This window comes from Aphis gossypii, chromosome 1 (genome assembly GCF_020184175.1).
Source record: "Aphis gossypii isolate Hap1 chromosome 1, ASM2018417v2, whole genome shotgun sequence".
NCBI classification, from domain to species: Eukaryota; Metazoa; Arthropoda; class Insecta; order Hemiptera; family Aphididae; genus Aphis; species Aphis gossypii.
In genome coordinates this window covers 52,056,655-52,073,979 of record NC_065530.1, presented here as the reverse complement: position 1 = coordinate 52,073,979, position 17,325 = coordinate 52,056,655, and the positions used below count along the sequence as shown (strand labels likewise).

General features: G+C 27.5%; 1 protein-coding gene and 1 long non-coding RNA gene across 2 annotated transcripts; one reads left to right on the top strand and one right to left on the bottom strand.

Moving 5' to 3' along the window:
- The first annotated feature begins 272 nt into the window (after positions 1–272).
- LOC114126911 (N-acetylgalactosamine kinase) lies at positions 273–14,956 on the top strand. The gene is made up of 9 exons (XM_027990953.2): positions 273–664; positions 5,939–6,241; positions 6,326–6,539; positions 6,939–7,047; positions 7,215–7,372; positions 12,238–12,378; positions 12,471–12,585; positions 13,083–13,272; positions 14,015–14,956. Exons 2-9 carry the CDS (start codon positions 5,946–5,948, stop codon positions 14,235–14,237), a joined length of 1,446 nt encoding a protein of 481 aa, XP_027846754.2. The 5' UTR covers positions 273–664; positions 5,939–5,945; the 3' UTR covers positions 14,238–14,956.
- LOC126554795 (uncharacterized) lies at positions 6,892–9,885 on the bottom strand. Its single transcript, XR_007606732.1, has 3 exons — positions 8,904–9,885; positions 7,147–7,390; positions 6,892–7,038 (listed from the first exon to the last, which is right to left on the bottom strand). It is a non-coding gene; the product is annotated as an uncharacterized LOC126554795 (long non-coding RNA).
- Positions 14,957–17,325: the final 2,369 nt, after the last annotated feature.

The following is a 17,325-nucleotide window of genomic DNA, read 5'->3' as shown; positions in this document are numbered from 1 at the left end:
TGCAAAGTAAAACATAAATGTATAATTTTATCATATAAACATCACAAATATTGGTTTAAACTATAGATTACATTTTTTATAGCCATTTAATGCTTTATATTCGTCATCCTATATACTCGTTGGTCTTAGAGCGTTATTGTTCGATACCATTCCCTCCCATTAGCCCAAGTCCTAAATACGTAATTGGTGTCTGCAGATGATGCATCGCTCGCACCGCGTTGTCTGTGGGAACGGTCGTGCGAACGCTAAAGTACGTATACAGGTATGAAGCCGGCGATGAGAAGGCGACGTGGCGTGAATCGAAAATCACGACGACAAAAAACATAACGTACAATAATAATAATATTATACTGTGATAAGTAAAATATTATTGTGTGTCGTGTTTCTGGTCGGTAGGTACGGCTACGACGGGCGTTCGTTTTATTATGTTTTAGCGGATCGAAAGCAAAAACGTAGTCGTCAGTCGATTATTTAATCCGGCGCCGTGCCACCCGCCGTCCGGTGTCATCGGTCGTCGGGCGGTGGAGGTGGCGGCGGCGCGGGCACTCCAGCGGGCCAAGCAGCAGCAGCAGCAGCTGTTTGTAGTCACCGTCCGCGTACAGCGCACGTCCGACCTGCACGCGAACCGAACGTTTCCCGACGACGACGACGACGCCACACGCTCGTGAGTATTATATACATATATTATCATCTCTGTAATAGTTATAACGAAAACACCGGGCTTGCGTGGGAGAGGGGCGGCGATAAGTATCACGTACGCAAACGAAACGCGTCAGTGTCGTCTCTAATATCTCTAATAATATAATTCATATATAATTGTTTGAAGTGATAATATTATGATTTGCACGTTAAGGCGTCATACGAAAAGATTTTCACGGATTTCGTTTGGACTTTCATAATGTTACATTAAACCGTATTGAATAATTTTCCCAAATATGTTACGAAAACGCCCGCGAGTAGATACTATTATAATATGCGCTCAACGTTATGGCGATTTAAGCATTCTAGGTGTTTCTAGCCTTCTAGGAATTAATAATGATCATTAATCATTAACATTAATGATTAAACGTAAAATTATTAATTTACATTAACATAATTTAAAGAAAATGGTGTGATACTGAATAATGAATAATACTTAATGACAATTTTAGAGTTTTAAGACTATGAGTTTAGCAATAATTGCAATAATTGTACAAGCACCTGAACGTGACATTTTTAAAACATTTAATGTGTTAATGCTTCTTCTAAGACTGGTTTTTATCCTCAAAAATTTAAGTTTACAATCGCACTAAAAAAAAAAAAATTAAATACCCTAAACAATAATATTTATACCTATTCATAGTACACGTTATATGCTTTAATAATCAAATCAGCTTTGTTCTTCATTATCATTTCTATCGTATCACTTAATATTTATAACTGTTAATGATAAAAAAGATATATCTTAGGTTATATTTATATATTTTACTATTTTATGCTAGCACATTAATTGTTATAGTTTACACTTTTTACAGAGACAAGTTTATTTAATATTATAAAATTTATTATTTATTAAAATATTATATCATTCCGTTACATTCGTTGTAAAATTTGTTTTTTATACGTTTTTTTTTTTTTTTAGTTTTAACCGTTCACTAACATTACATTATTTTAATGGTGTGCTTATAATATGCGTAAGTTTATGTATCATAATAATGTAATATTAATAAATTGTTATATAGATACACATCCGACTATAATCTACTGCTTGTGGACATAATTTTATTTACTTCGCTTTCATGATGCTGCAAAGTCCGTTCATTTGCTATAATAATATTTTATTACGTACCTACCTACACAAAGTATTTAGAATGAATTTTTTTTTTACAATTAAATTATGTTATTCGACTTTTACGACAAGTAATAACTACCGCTCTTCTCGCCAGCAACCAGATCCGGTTCATACTATTTGCAAATTACAATATATACACATAAATATTTAATTACTGTCGTAATTTTCCTTTCTTTTGCAAAATGCACACAATTACTATACAAAAACAACCGCCAAATAGATACACGTAATATGTTGTAAGTATGTAGAAGCGAAATCGCAATACGCCAGTACGTCACGCAGCATTGTTGATAACCTATTATATTATTATTAATGGCCATTGGGCTGTAGGTTAAATCGTATTATAATATTATAACTATATATAAACGCGCATCGTGCACAATGTCATCAAAACTTTGTATTACATTTTTCATCTTTAAGTGATGTGAATTGTATTTTTTGGTATATTTTATGTTCACCCAACACCCAACCTAACATTTCACTACGTTCGGTCCGTTCTCCAAAAAATAAATTCAACGGTTTCGAATCTAGGGTGCAGTTTGCTAAGAATAATAATATAACTATAGGCTATAACGTTTCGATAAGAATTATTTAATTTTATTATTGACACATGTCCACGGGCTGCAATAATTTACCTATAGCGTGAGGGTGACTCGAGTATTTTATAACAGCTAATGGTTATCTAATCTCGACAAGTAATTCAGTAATAATATTAACGTCTCGCAGGCCGCGTTGTATAAAATATAATAATAACAAAATAATTTGGCACACTATTGTACGAGTATAGTGCACATACGCACTAATGCACTATAGAGATGTCTTTTATTCTATATAATATTGTAGGTACATATTTTAATAGTTAATTATAATAAAAACATTCAGTATCTTAAACTTAAACAGTCCCATATCATATTATAAGTATTATAGATCTCTGTGAAACCAACATAATTTATTACACATACGTATATAATATAAATGCATATATTTTTTTCAACAGTTATCTATCCACAAGATAACTCAGTGAGTATACGAAATTTATCATAAAATACATTTTGTATTAGTTTGCAATATTTGGTTTACACTTGAATACTAATACTTGGTCAAAGTTTAATCTTTCAAACATATCTTATAACTTATAAGTTCATAAACTACCATTGTGTAATAACACATTTTTTCAAAAATCTATTTAATACTTATTGTGACTATGGAAAATACGATAGAACTATACCATTTACAATTAGTAAACGTATTGTTTACTAATAGATATACCACAATTATTATACATGCGACGTTTGACTAAATATTGTTTGATTTAAAAAATTGAGTACAAGATTCAAGTTTGAATATTTTAAATATTTTGTTTTCCCACACGATTTTAATAGGAATAATATCATAGAAATATAATATTGTATTTGCATTTTTTGTATAATTATATGTATGTTATGCAAATTGTAGGTACACGATTCCTAGTCACTTTTGTCCGGCGTCCCGTTGCGTGTGCATCGTCCGCCCGCGGACGTGTCCCGCGTCGTCGAGCAGTATTATTATTTGTTTTAATTATTATTATAATTCGTTATTTTATTGTATTTATTATGTTGAGTTGTTGTGATTAAGAAAGTAAACTATTATAATCATTACGTTGTGCTATAGTCGTTCTTATATCGTACCTAATAACCTATATCGCCCTTCATAAGTCATTCGACAATTTTGATTGAAACTACTTAGCAAAAAATATAAAATAATATACACTCATTAAGTAAATATGTTGATAATATTATTGCTCAAACAACCTTATTTAACTGGCTAATAACGACTTATACTTTTTGAATAATAACAAATATTTAAAATCGTTTGAGGATAAATCGTTATCATTACGCGATTTCGTAAAAATTTAAAATTCAAACGCACTAAACATTTTTCCTATAATGATGCTTCAAGTGTTCTCTATAGCTACTTGAAGAAAAACTTATGGAAACCTTAGTGTTGTATTTTTAATCCTTAGTTATAAACACAAAACATTTTATGATTTTTCAACTTCTAAATTATTTGCAAATTTTCGCGTTTTCGACAAATTTCGTAATAATTTGAACTATAAACGCTTATAAAAAAAAATTGTGACTAACGATTTTTAATTTTTTTTAGCTACAATAAGAACAACTCATAAGGAACCTTGTATTAAATTTTAAATTTTTTTTGGTCATCCAAAATTTTTTTACCGACACTTCAAAAAAAATTATTCGTATAAAAATCGAAAATTTCAGTGGTCTATAAATAACTCAAAAAAAGCCAAAATTTTTTGAAAATTTAACTTTATATAGATGACACTAACATAAATATTTGGTGAAAATTTCAAGTATTTACAGTTATTAGTTTTTGAATTATAACCATATAAAAAAATCGATTCGGTCGAAAACTGGTTTTGCGTAAAAATTCCCGTTTTTCTGTCATTTTTTTTTTTTGTTTTTCTTGATTTTTTTGAAAACTATTGGAAAATGTTTACTTTTTACCTCTATAATGCACTAAGGATATTCACTTTTCCATCGGAAACCACCCCCGAAGTTTGAAATTGAAGTATTATTTCGACTAGTTATGCTGTACTCAGAGACAAAAAAAAAAACATACATCGTTGTAAAATCAATACATTCATCACTCTGCTAAGAATCTAAAATGAAAAATAATCATATATAGCTAATACATTTTTGCATGCCATTATGCCAATGACATTCAAATTACAAACACTATTTTTCAAATAAAACATTTTTAAGCATATTAAAAGCATTTTGTTGATGTTATCGTTAACGGATACAGTACAGTGCGGTACAAACGCTCTTGTGTTTACAAACACTTTATATGAATGTAATAATAAAATTAAAATCAAAAAATCACTTGAAAAAAAAATGCGAAAAATCGGAAAAGAAACGGGTGGCCATGCTAATGAAAGCGCCGCCGCTGGACGCGCCAAAGGCACCGCCAGAGTGGAGATCGAACCCTTTACCTTTACCCCAACTTATCATGGGAACCTAACGCCTTATCATATCGACTAAAATTTAAGTTGAAAACCGAAGCCGAATCTTAAGCACTTAAACCATTTCTGTGCTGCGACGAATTTTTCGTTTAGATCAGTTTTAATAATTAGATTCGTATAATTCGTGTGTAATAAAGCTTACAACAATACAGCTTATAATTGTCTATTTAATATAACGTTTCTCAAAGCAGCGTACACTTGAAATACTCATACCTATAAGTATTTTTATAATATATATATATATATCTGTAAAACGGGTTGAATACCAAACAACAAAATTTTGTATTATAATATACAATTTATTGAATCAAAAACAAACAATATCAGACAGATCGGAAAAAACAGGCGAATAGAAAACGCATTGAATGAACATTCCTTTTTTTCAACTCAAACGTAATCAATGAAATAACAATACATGAAAAATTGAGTTCTTGAATTGTTAAAATTGTTTTTTTTACGATATCTATTAGTGCTTGTTTGAATAATATAATTAATAGTATTTTATATACAAAAAAACTTCGAGGGTATTTTGAATGTCTTATCTGAGTTTCAGTTGGTTTAAAACAATAGAACATATTAATTTTGATATTTATAATATATTATGATTGGTATTACTAAATGTTTAATTAAATACATTATATTGATAAAAAAGATATGGAAAATCTGGGTACTAACTAATTGCGCTAGCATAACAAACATGCACCATAATTATTTTAAGAAATATTTAGATATATTTTTTAAATTTTTTCAAAGACAAAGTCAATATTAATTTTATCTAAGCGCTCTGTCTACTTTATCATATTAATATTTATTTCTCTTTTAGCTTTTTTTCTTTTTCCTTCTTTATTATATTTATACATCACATTGTTTACTGTATCACCCATAATATTATATTTTGTTAATTTCCATTTTTTGTAAATATATAGGTAAGTATACTATATATTTTGTATTTTGTATTAATCAATAACTTATAAATTCGCAATCCTATAAAAGAAAAAAGACTTGGTTCAGAATTTAACTTCTGATAATAAAAACTTTAGGGTTAGATTTTTCAATTTTATTTTTGTTAAATATTATTTTAGATTTAAAATGGAAGTGGATTACACGTGGGTAACGTCATCGAATAACGTGCCGGTTCAAAAGTTGGAGCAACACTTTCGCGAATCTTTCGAATCGGTTTCACCAGAATACTATATCAAAGTACCGGGCAGAGTTAACTTGATCGGCGAACATGTAGACTATTGTGGTTATTCTGTGTTTCCAATGGCTATTGATCAGTGTATTGTAGTGGCAGCGAAGAGGACAACCGACCGACATACCGTGGAGTTGACCAACCTATGTACGGAACGGTACGAAAACGTCTCCAAAAATATATCAGATATAAAGTAAATAAATCGAATATTCTACAGCGTTTGGTCTGCGTAAAATATAACTTATACGAATTAAATTATTGGTCCATCCAAACATAGTGCAGAGTCGTTGAGCAATAGCCCAAGTTGGTCGAACTATTTTATGTGTGGCGTTATAGGAGCTCGAGAATACCTGAACAAAAATCAACTGAAAGCCGTCGAAAAGATTGGTTTTTTGTTCGCAGTCACCGGTAACATTCCCGAAAGTTCGGGATTGAGTAGTTCGAGTGCACTGGTGACGGCCGCCGTAATGGCAACCCTGATCGGATACGGAGTGAGTATATTATCATAGTATTATTTAATTACTAACTTAAATGTATTATCGAAATTCATATAATTTTTAAAAATAACACAAGATAATACAATAATAATAGGATCCATGCAATGATGAATGTAAAAACTACCGAAATATACGTGCCTTAAGGTTTCATACAATTTTATTTATAGATATATGGTTAGTATTTTGCTTTTTTATACTTAAACTTAACTATTATTTACTAAAATTTATTTAAAATATAATTATATTATGTAAGAACAAAATAAGGTTGTTACACGGTATTTTTCGTAATAACGATTTTGCAGTATTGATAAAAATATTAAAATTGATATCCCCGCAGATCACTAAAGACGGCGTAGCGTGTAGGTAAAACGTTTACAATGACGTTGTTTTTAGGTACCGATCAGTAGACTCGAGTTGGCAGAAATCAGCGCCAAATGCGAAAGATACATCGGTACGGCTGGCGGTGGCATGGACCAAGCGATAGCCGTGAACGCTAAACGAGGTGATCGAACAAAAACATAATAATATTATACTTATTTTACGTACACTATAATATTACTCGATAATAATTGAGTATGGTATTATCTTTTATCTTAATTACCTATATTGTAAGTTTAATTATTTCTTTATTATTAATATTGTAATTAATTGTTATTTCACGGCGTAAAGGTTATGCGGCCCGTATCGACTTCAATCCGTTGGCGGTTAAACAATTCCGACTTCCAGACGACGCCAAGTTCGTAGTGGCTCAGAGTTTGGCCGTCAAGAACAAAGCTGCATCTAACGACTTCAACACGAGGGTAGTAGAATGCAGATTGGCTTCGCAGGTAAATTCTTCATATATCCTACTCAAAAAGGTTCAGTGTCCCATACTATCTGTGCGACATGTCATATTCCTTTCACTTATCATATTAGCCAGTGATTTGTGAAAGCAATTATAATTAATAAATAATAATTGACAAAGGAATTTCTTATTTTTTTTTTTTTTTTAACTAAAAATACTGGTTATTTAAAAAGTTTTCAAATCTATTTATTATTTTCATAAGTTCTTGGTTTTAAAATCGTTTGTAATATCATCACTTTAAATTTAACGAATTATTGACAAAGAATAAGCTGATTGAGACTTCAAGAGTTTTTATCAAATACAATTTTGCCAACCTAATATAACTGAAAGCTTTACACGAAATTTCAACTATTAATTTATGTTTTTCTAAAATTGAGACGAAAAATAGATTTAAAAAATTTGCTAATCATATTTTTAGTGTAATAATAACAGTCACGTAGATCAATAATAATATAGCATACGCTGTGTTTGTATAATATGGTATTGTATTAAAAATAAAAGGATAATTCCTAGTCCTAACTTATGGTCAACTGCATAAAAGATAAAATAATTATTTAAAATATTATATTAAGTTTTCATTTTATTCTGTTTGAAAAAAATGTAGGTAGGTAAACATTATTATTTAACGTAATGTGGATTAATGCTATATACACTTTTTAAATAATAATGTGTAAAAATACACTGCCCCGCGAACTCTGAAAGTTTATAATGTTATAAGGTTTGTACCGGTATATCTATTTTACCCAATTGAATGGATTTTAAGTAGTGTATTTATCTAATAATAACTCATCAGTATTAGATTGGGCGCCTTATATTTTCAAACATTACTTATTGCTAATTTATCTACTTACAACCACTGATATATGTATAGGTAAATACATTGTGAATTTGTATTTATTATTTAATGTAACTCATGAAGTTATCAGTTTTTGGTTACCCAACACTTTGAAATTGCTCTTTTGTTAATATTATATACTCCCAACCACCAGGGAGTCAAAGTATTCGATTAAAACATAATATTTAAATAATAGTAAACAATATTTTAACATAGAACATTTTGAATATGATTTACGAATCGATGAACATAATGTTGATCAATTATAATTTAACACATTATACATAATTATTTATTTATATATTTAAAATAATTAAATACATACAAATTATGATTGCGCGTACATAAGAATATTTATAATTAATTATATGAAGGTACTTGATATTTAATTGTAAAAATAAATTTGTTTGTTAAAATTATACTGTACGTAGATCGTATCTAATAATATTAATATTATCATTATCTATGTGAGTACTATAATAGGACTGTAGGATGATATAGAACAATTAGTGGCCTAGCCAGAGTAACTTCCGTTGAATCGTGTGAGGTATATAAATTTGTTTATTTAAAACTGTATAATATAGCATTATTTTTGCCTGCGAAGTTGTCGATAAATATCAGTTACAAACTCACAGCACACAAATGAATATGTGAAAAAATAAATAATATTTAATCTTACCATTTTGCTTATACGTGAGAGTCAGATAGTCTATCCGTTGGCGAATCCATCTATCTTTACCGACTGACTATGATAATACGTGATGCATCTCGACTAGAAGAAAAATAATTTCTAAATTTGTATAATATTTATTTATATCATCACAGCGTTTGTTACAAATCTTTACATAATTATAGTATTTGTTACAAATTTTTGTATTATATACCAGTAAATTTAGAGAACTAAATTCCACAAAAAAAAAAAAAAAACTATATTTAAACCCAGTTTAAATAATTAATACATATTGAAAAATTAGGTATATTAATGTATAACATAATAAGCGTAATATTTATTCAATGACATTAAGTCTTAGTTTGTGAATAGTGCATGATTATATATATTTTTCAGTTATTTAACAAAAAAAAAAAAAATCCGTTATAAATGAATATAAGTAAAAATAACATGAATATTATGGATCAAGAGTCTATAGAGTCTCATTAGTACATTTCCAACATTCGTAATATGTTGTAGCTCTTCTGCTATAATCATAATGAGTTCTATGTATAGATGATACTTTACATGCACCTAGAATGGATTGATCGCCTTCCTTAGCTTTACAATTTGCCACACACATATCGACTAATTCGTACTCATCTTTTTTACATACTACCGGGTACGATGATGATGCTAATTCCACAAGCACTGCTACGACTAATAACAAACACAATAATTTCATGATTATAACTGACGAGTTAGATTAACACTAAGATTGGTGATAATAATATTGAGTATTCAGTGAGCTGTATGATATTTAATTAATTTAAACGCGAAATAAAAATCCAATTTTTACGACGTATAACAATAAATATATAACTTATGCTCCACACAACGTATTTGAGATGTTTAGTTTTCTAGCTAGTGTGTAAGACTTTTCTTGAGTGGGTCTTGTTGTAAACGCTGAAAATCAACTGAAGTGACATAAACATTTTTAACAATAATAACTATTAAAGTAACAATATCGGTATGAATAGTCAGTCAGAGAAGGTTATCTAAGGAATGATAATAGTTGTACAAAAGTAATAGTATAATAATTATAGGTAATTATTCTACAAAAATATAATTATTATGGGTTTAATAGTGATTTATATAGAGCTGACAATTTAAAGTTAAATATAATCATAATATTAAAATATTAAATATAAATTGTATATATTGAGAGACCATCTTGCTAATATTATAATATTTTCAATAGTCTGGTCGTATCATGATAAATTATAAAAACAATAATGTCAGTAATAATTATGATTAATATTTAATTATGTTTTTTACCAATATGAATAATTTATAATATGTATGTATTTCATATATCGTAACCATAATGTTCAACGTTACCTAATTTGATTAGATAAGTGTTATAACTTATAACTTATTACTTATAAGTAAATATTAACATTCTAACCAAAATTGTATGAATATATGAAATGGAAATAATTTATTATTTGTCTTTATTCTCGATATCCTATTAGTATGTATACCGCACTGAGTCATAAATACGACTCTTTGATAATATATTTTAGTTAAAATTTAATGTTTGACAGATGTACCTAATTTCAGTTTATAATTTATACTTGAAGCTTAAACTTAAATTATTATTTTATGTTGTTAGATACGACCTATTCATATCATACAAATCAATGATCATTGATCTTATAAATTATAATAAGTATAGGTACCTTCCAATATAATTTATAATAATATTATAAACTATAATCTTTTTAGGATTGATACGTTCTTCATCGGTGGTACATCAAGTTTAAACATTCAATACATCGTTTTTAATACATTAGTATTTAATAGAATTCAATTTGAGATTTATGTTTTTTATATTGGTAAATCTAAATTACGTGTCGTTATTCTACTTTTATTATATTTATACCCGTATTGTATTAACTTAATATACTTGTCCACTGTTGAGATTACTAAGGTAACTTATCTCATCTTAACTAATAGATATGTATCGTTTAAGATGTTTAAATTACTAAATGTTTATCTTAGATGAAAAATCATGTTTATAAATAATTTAATCTATGTATTAGTTTGATCTAAAATACAAAAAAGATAAATATCCATGGACAATTTTAAATATTTATAAAATAATTGAAAAGTAACTTTTTTGAGAAAAGCATTTTATTAAAAAAATTATTGTTTTTTTTTTTTTTTATTAAAAATTAATATTTATAGTCTATACATAATGCAGAGCACAATACGCGATTTTAATTGCATGTTTAAATTGATGGGAATAATAAATAAATCTTTCATGAATGTTCTCTCGCTTCGTTATTATTTTGGTTAAAATTATTATATTCTATATTTCTTGTAACTATTAGCTAGAGTCATGAATATATTAAATTAAAACCAAGAAAATATTATAATAATAAAATAACAATAAATAAATGTGTATGATATTGTAATAATTTAACGAAAAATATTGATAGGAAAATATTATTGTACTAAAACAGTTATTTTATCTTGTGCAGATTATCAAATTATGTAGAAAGTTTTAAAGTATACAAAAAGTATAGGTACCATCGAGATATGAATTTAAAGTCTAGAATGCTAACCGTTACACAAATGGGATCGCTATATGGGAAACGTAATTATTTATTTCAAAATGAAAAGGCATGTTAACTTATAGTACCTACTATTGTAGTGCATAGACCATATATTAATATATTTAAAATCTGATGAAGTGATGAATATTTGCTTAAAAATGAGTCAAAACCTTCTAATGCAGTTCCGCGCAGTAGTTATTAGTTACACACCCAAAGACTCGAACACTGCAAGTATTAGTCGTGTGTATACAAAGATGAAATATACAATATGACCAATATGTATTTTGTTAATTTTGTATAATGATTATGTTTACAGAATATCACTGATCATATTCTTAATTAAATAATTTCTAGTATTGTTTGATTGGCCATCACTGTTTGATATTTGTGCGGACGTTCTGTAATTTCCAACAATAATTTGACATTTATAACATTGTTATACATTGTTGATACATTGTTTGACATTCTGAGTAGATTAACATTTATGTCTTATTATTTTTATAAAAACTTTTTAATCTAAACTTAAATACATTTCTTAATTAATAATAGTTTTACTGTTGGATTGTCCCATATTTTAAAATTGTCAACTAGATTACAAAATAAGATTATAAGTTTACGTATACATAGTTGTAACTATTAAACGTATATATTTCTGTTAATTTTTATGTTGTTTCATTTAATTACGAACACCATTTAAAATGTATAGTTGACATAAATTAATAAATTGTGAACTCGGGTTTCAGGTAATTGCTAAGCAATTGAATCTGGAATGGAAGCAAATGACCGTACTGGCGACGTTGCAAAAGAGTTTGGGTAACACGCTAGACCAAATGATTGAATTGGTTCACCAGCACTTGCACGTCGACAGGTATTCAAAGTCAGAGGTATGGTAATTGGTTGATATGATTTTAACGTGTTTATCTATGACTTAATAACTATAACATTCGTTTTTTTTTTTAACCTACACAATATATAGGTGTGTGAAATCTTATCAGTGTCCAAAGACCAACTCGACGAGCTCAGTTTGACGGCCAACACGACCGACGTCACTGAATTTTTTTTGCACCAGAGGGCTCTACATGTGTTCGAAGGTAGCGATTTTAAATATTGAGTTTATAGACAACAATGATAAAAATTTGAAATAACAACTGTAGCTAGCAACTATTGTTGTTTTAAAAAAGTAATTATATGTAGATATGATAGATAATGCACTGAATGTTTTTAAGTATAAGAAAGGAATAGTAAATTTTTTATGAAAAATGAAACAATATTTCAAACCTGCTTAGTTTTTATTCAAACAAATGTGTAGAATAGGTAGTGGAAAAAAAAATTTAAAAAGAAGTCAAATAGCACAAATTTTTTATGTATGCAACAATGTTAAATAAATAGTATTTAACTATTTTTTAGTGATCTAAAACAAATATATAACTTTTCATTTAGGGAGTTTTAAGACGTTTTGAAACGAGTATATACCGATGGTTTACCGTTACCCGAAGTCACGAACGTGTATGATGACTACCGAAGGTTCATCACAATTTTATTAAAAATTGTTTTAACTCCTATCATATATTCATCTTACATGTCATAGAGGCCAAGCGGATGGAAGAGTTTTGTAAGTTGTGTGAGAATTCCGGAGCAGCGTCAGACCTCGGGAAGTTAATGGACGATAGCCATTCATCACTGCGAGACCTATACCAATGCAGTCATCCAGACCTGGAGGAGTTAGTGGCACTCTGCAAACGGGAAGGCGCGTACGGATGCAAGCTCACCGGTGCCGGGTACATTATATTATATTTGTATTATTGTATTAAATTCAAAATAAATTCATAGATAAAACATTTTATAAATAAAGTATTAGTTAAATTATATTATAAATGTTCGATTATTTGTATGAATATAATTTATATAGATTATACTATTATATAATAATCTAATATATTTATATATATTAATATACATAAATATATTTAAAAACTATATGCAAACTATTATTAAGAATTTTATAAAAAAAAACTTTTATTATTATTTTTAATCGTTTGAGTTCATTCATAGTCAATTTCGTGAATTATGTTATTTAATTTACTATTCTCAATGTGTGTTTAACTAAACCACTTTAATTATTATTATTTTTTACACTGGATACTAGAAAATTGTACATGTATAATATATATAATTATGTTCATGAAATTATGTATATAGAACTTAAGTTTCTAAGAATTTAATTAACATTACAAAGTTTTTGTTATATTAAATGAAATAAATTAATCAGATCAATTAAAAGTATTTTTTCAAAGAATGAACACTTATAAAAAGTATAGTTTCTTATTTATAAGAAATCCTTGATTTCATTTTTATATTTTATGCATAATATTATTTTATACAAAACTTAAATTCAAATGATAAACTTTAAGCATTACCCACAGTAACATTATCCCGGTATAGGGTTATAAATTTCAGTTACGGACAAATAATAGTATTGATTTATCGATGAGTAATATATATTTTTATAATATGTTTCAGTTGGGGAGGATGCGTCGTGGCTATGGTGTCATCAGATGTCACCGAAAGATTCGTGAGATCCGTAAGAGATCAATACTATGCTAATAGAGAAACTTGTGGTAAACATATTGATCAACTTGTGTTCGCGACAAGTCCTTCTGAAGGTGCTTGCTGTATTCACGTCAAGACCACTTCTATCAGTGATGGAATCTCCGACCACCTTCCATCTCTTGTACATTTATAAAATATATTCAAACAGTTGATTATATAATGCATTTGGTTAATAATTAAGTCGAATATTTTTCCAATAAAATAGCATTTATTTTTCGTGATAAAAATTATAGACGAATTATTAAATTTAAATACTATTTAAATAATTATTATATGTATATAAGTTTATGAAAACCGTTACTGTTGTTTGTATTATGAACTATTGCTTTGGTTAATCAATGTTCAAAATATAAGTCGTTTATTTAAAATAAATCATATAGAGAAAAATTAGATTATATTTACCCATTCTGAGTTCATATATTACTTATATTTCTGTACACTAGTTTACTTAAAATCTTTGTTCAGAAGCAACGACACAAGCGTTGACATTAACTTGTTAGTACATAATATACATATTTTAATCATAGACCATAGTTATTAATATCAAACTTGGTGCTGACAATATTTTTAAAATAATTTTTGTTATAGTACTTGGTTGGTTTCAAATTTTAACTGCGTATAAGCACTCGTCCTAACTGTGGAGAGTAACTTATGGAAGGTATGTACTGTAGAGTGTAGGTTGTTTAGTATTGTGCATTAATAATAAGTGTTGAAACGTATTTTATACCAATCTTTTTATCTATATATACTAATTTTGCAAAGATATACTTCCTTAAAATACACCACACTGATCTTGTAAACTTGCATAAGACTTATTGAAATATACTACTTACCTTATTGTGATTTTAATAATTATTATTTATTAAGCTATATATCCTATAATTAATAACATTGAACTAAATTTATCTGCATATTGAACCAGTTTAGTACGCTACAACTACACTAACGTGGTCAATTTGCTATTGCTTTATTATTGTATTTATCTTTTTAAGGTATTTTTTATATGAGCGTTGAATATTTTAGTTTATGACTTGAGTAGGTCATCATACATTATTTAACTGTATCCAAAAATATCACAACGTAATGTGTAATTCTTGTTTTATTTTACTTATTGAGTTTTTAAAATGAATAGTACTTATACATTTTCAGAAAGCTCTATTTAAACACGTAATTATGTAATTAAAAAAAATATTTTAACAACACTACACTGAATTAAGCAACTTTGTGTAATGTTATATTCAGTTATTTAGCTGCTCGGCATTTTATTTTAGATTACAAACAATGCGAGAAATTATGAATGTTATGGCCTTCTAACTATGTTTTTATTTTTATTATGAACAACAAAGAAATTTAAAATTTGATTCATTGGAAAAAATATTTATACTGAAATTTTTATCAAATCGATTAAATGTACCTACAACAAATAAGGAAACTATCCTTTTTGCTACATCAAAAATATAATTAGTTTATTTCATTTTAATACTATAAATGATAGGTAGGTACTTGTAAACTAGTTATATTATAACTTAGGTACTATCGTATTTTTATGATTTTTAAATATCATAATGGATAATAAATTGGGTATCTTAGTTTTTAATAGAGGAATTTGTCTTCGATGGGAAACAGAAATTTATTTTTAACACGTATTTATATTATTTAGAGGATAATTTGTGATAATTACAAAATGTATAATGTGTACTACCTAATAACTATTTTCTATTAATATTTGTATATATTTTATAGTATAATTATACTCGCGCACAATTTTGTAAATTATCTACTATGTTGTCATTAGTTACATATGTAAGTATATGTACAATATTACCACAGTATATATACAGCTCATAATTAGAAAATTAGATACAAATGGTACTTTAAGATTGGTATTTTTTATATTCTGCCAAGTTTTTTAGGAAAATTTCCAAATCTGCATACAAAAGTACTAGAAAAAAAAAACAAAGAACTACTTTTTTTAAACGTCCACAGGTATGGTATTTTTAAATTTACTAAAACAATTGTTCTGGATTTAAAGCTAACAAATGTTTTTCTTTACGAGTTACCTGAAAACAAAAATAAAAAGTCTCATAATGTGCAGGTGCACCGTTTTAACGCAAAATTTAAAACCAAGATTACGCTTAACGTACAAAAAAATGTATCACGGAATAGGTATGACTGATATGACAGCAGTAACGAACAAAATCGTCTAATTAGTATTATTGTACTTAAAAATGATCAGTAAAGATAAATGTTTGTGATTGCTAATTTGTTTTTAAAACAGGTACCTACACTAAGTTTTACTCGTTATAATATGATAAATATTACCTTAATACCTAAACTATTATTAACTTTACAATGCTATAAAGCTTCAAGGTCTTATTATATAATAGGAATATGGTATGTAATTTGCGCCAAAATAGACAAATATGTATTTTTCGCCAAATCTAAAAACTAATTTTGGTAATTTACGCCACGACAGAAAATGAAATTGAAATCTGCGCCACACTTTTAACTTCAATTGTTGAAATTTACCAGGTGATAAATTTACTAGTATCGCATTAGCTATATAATAATACCGATACATGTCTATTGCCTAATCTAAATTAATTTAATCTAAAAAAATTATACGAACACTAAAACCAAAAGAAAATTGATAGAAAAAGCTTAGTTTTATCTTTAAGTTACTAGAATAAAAAAAAGCGAGTAAGCTAGGTATTATATATAAGTATTATAGGTATATGCAGTTTTAGCATATAAAACATAAATACTATAATATGAAAAACAATTTATTGGACAAGGATAATATACATAAAGTACGTATACTTATTATATACATTTATTATATTATACATTTTTTTTCATTTATTTACTTTTTAGTACTTTTTGAAATAATTTTCCAAAAATGTAACTATTAGATTTTGATTTGATTTATCAATGATTAAAGATACAATATGTCAATTTGTAAAAAGAATTGTTCAGTTATTTTTAAGTGGCAAAAATTACAATTTTTAAAAGTTACATAATGCTCCTTTATTTAGCTTTATGCGGCGTAAATTGCATATTTTGTAATTTTTTTTTTTGTTTTAGTGTTTTTTGGCCCACATAATATCTACCTCTAAAATGTACATATACATGCGATTAACGAAGGGAAAAATTGTAACTTTCTTCCGATAAATTTTAAAATATCATTTTTGTGTAGTAAATTGTATCCAGAGATATTTAAG

Bases quoted from the DNA above. Each gene is read 5' to 3' on its own strand.
- LOC114126911 (XM_027990953.2), top strand. From the start codon at position 5,946: ATGGAAGTGGATTACACGTGGGTAACGTCATCGAATAACGTGCCGGTT. The intron at 12,586-13,082 runs GTAGCGATTTTA...TACATGTCATAG, and splicing joins GGCTCTACATGTGTTCGAAG to AGGCCAAGCGGATGGAAGAG. The intron at 13,273-14,014 runs GTACATTATATT...AATATGTTTCAG, and splicing joins TGCAAGCTCACCGGTGCCGG to TTGGGGAGGATGCGTCGTGG.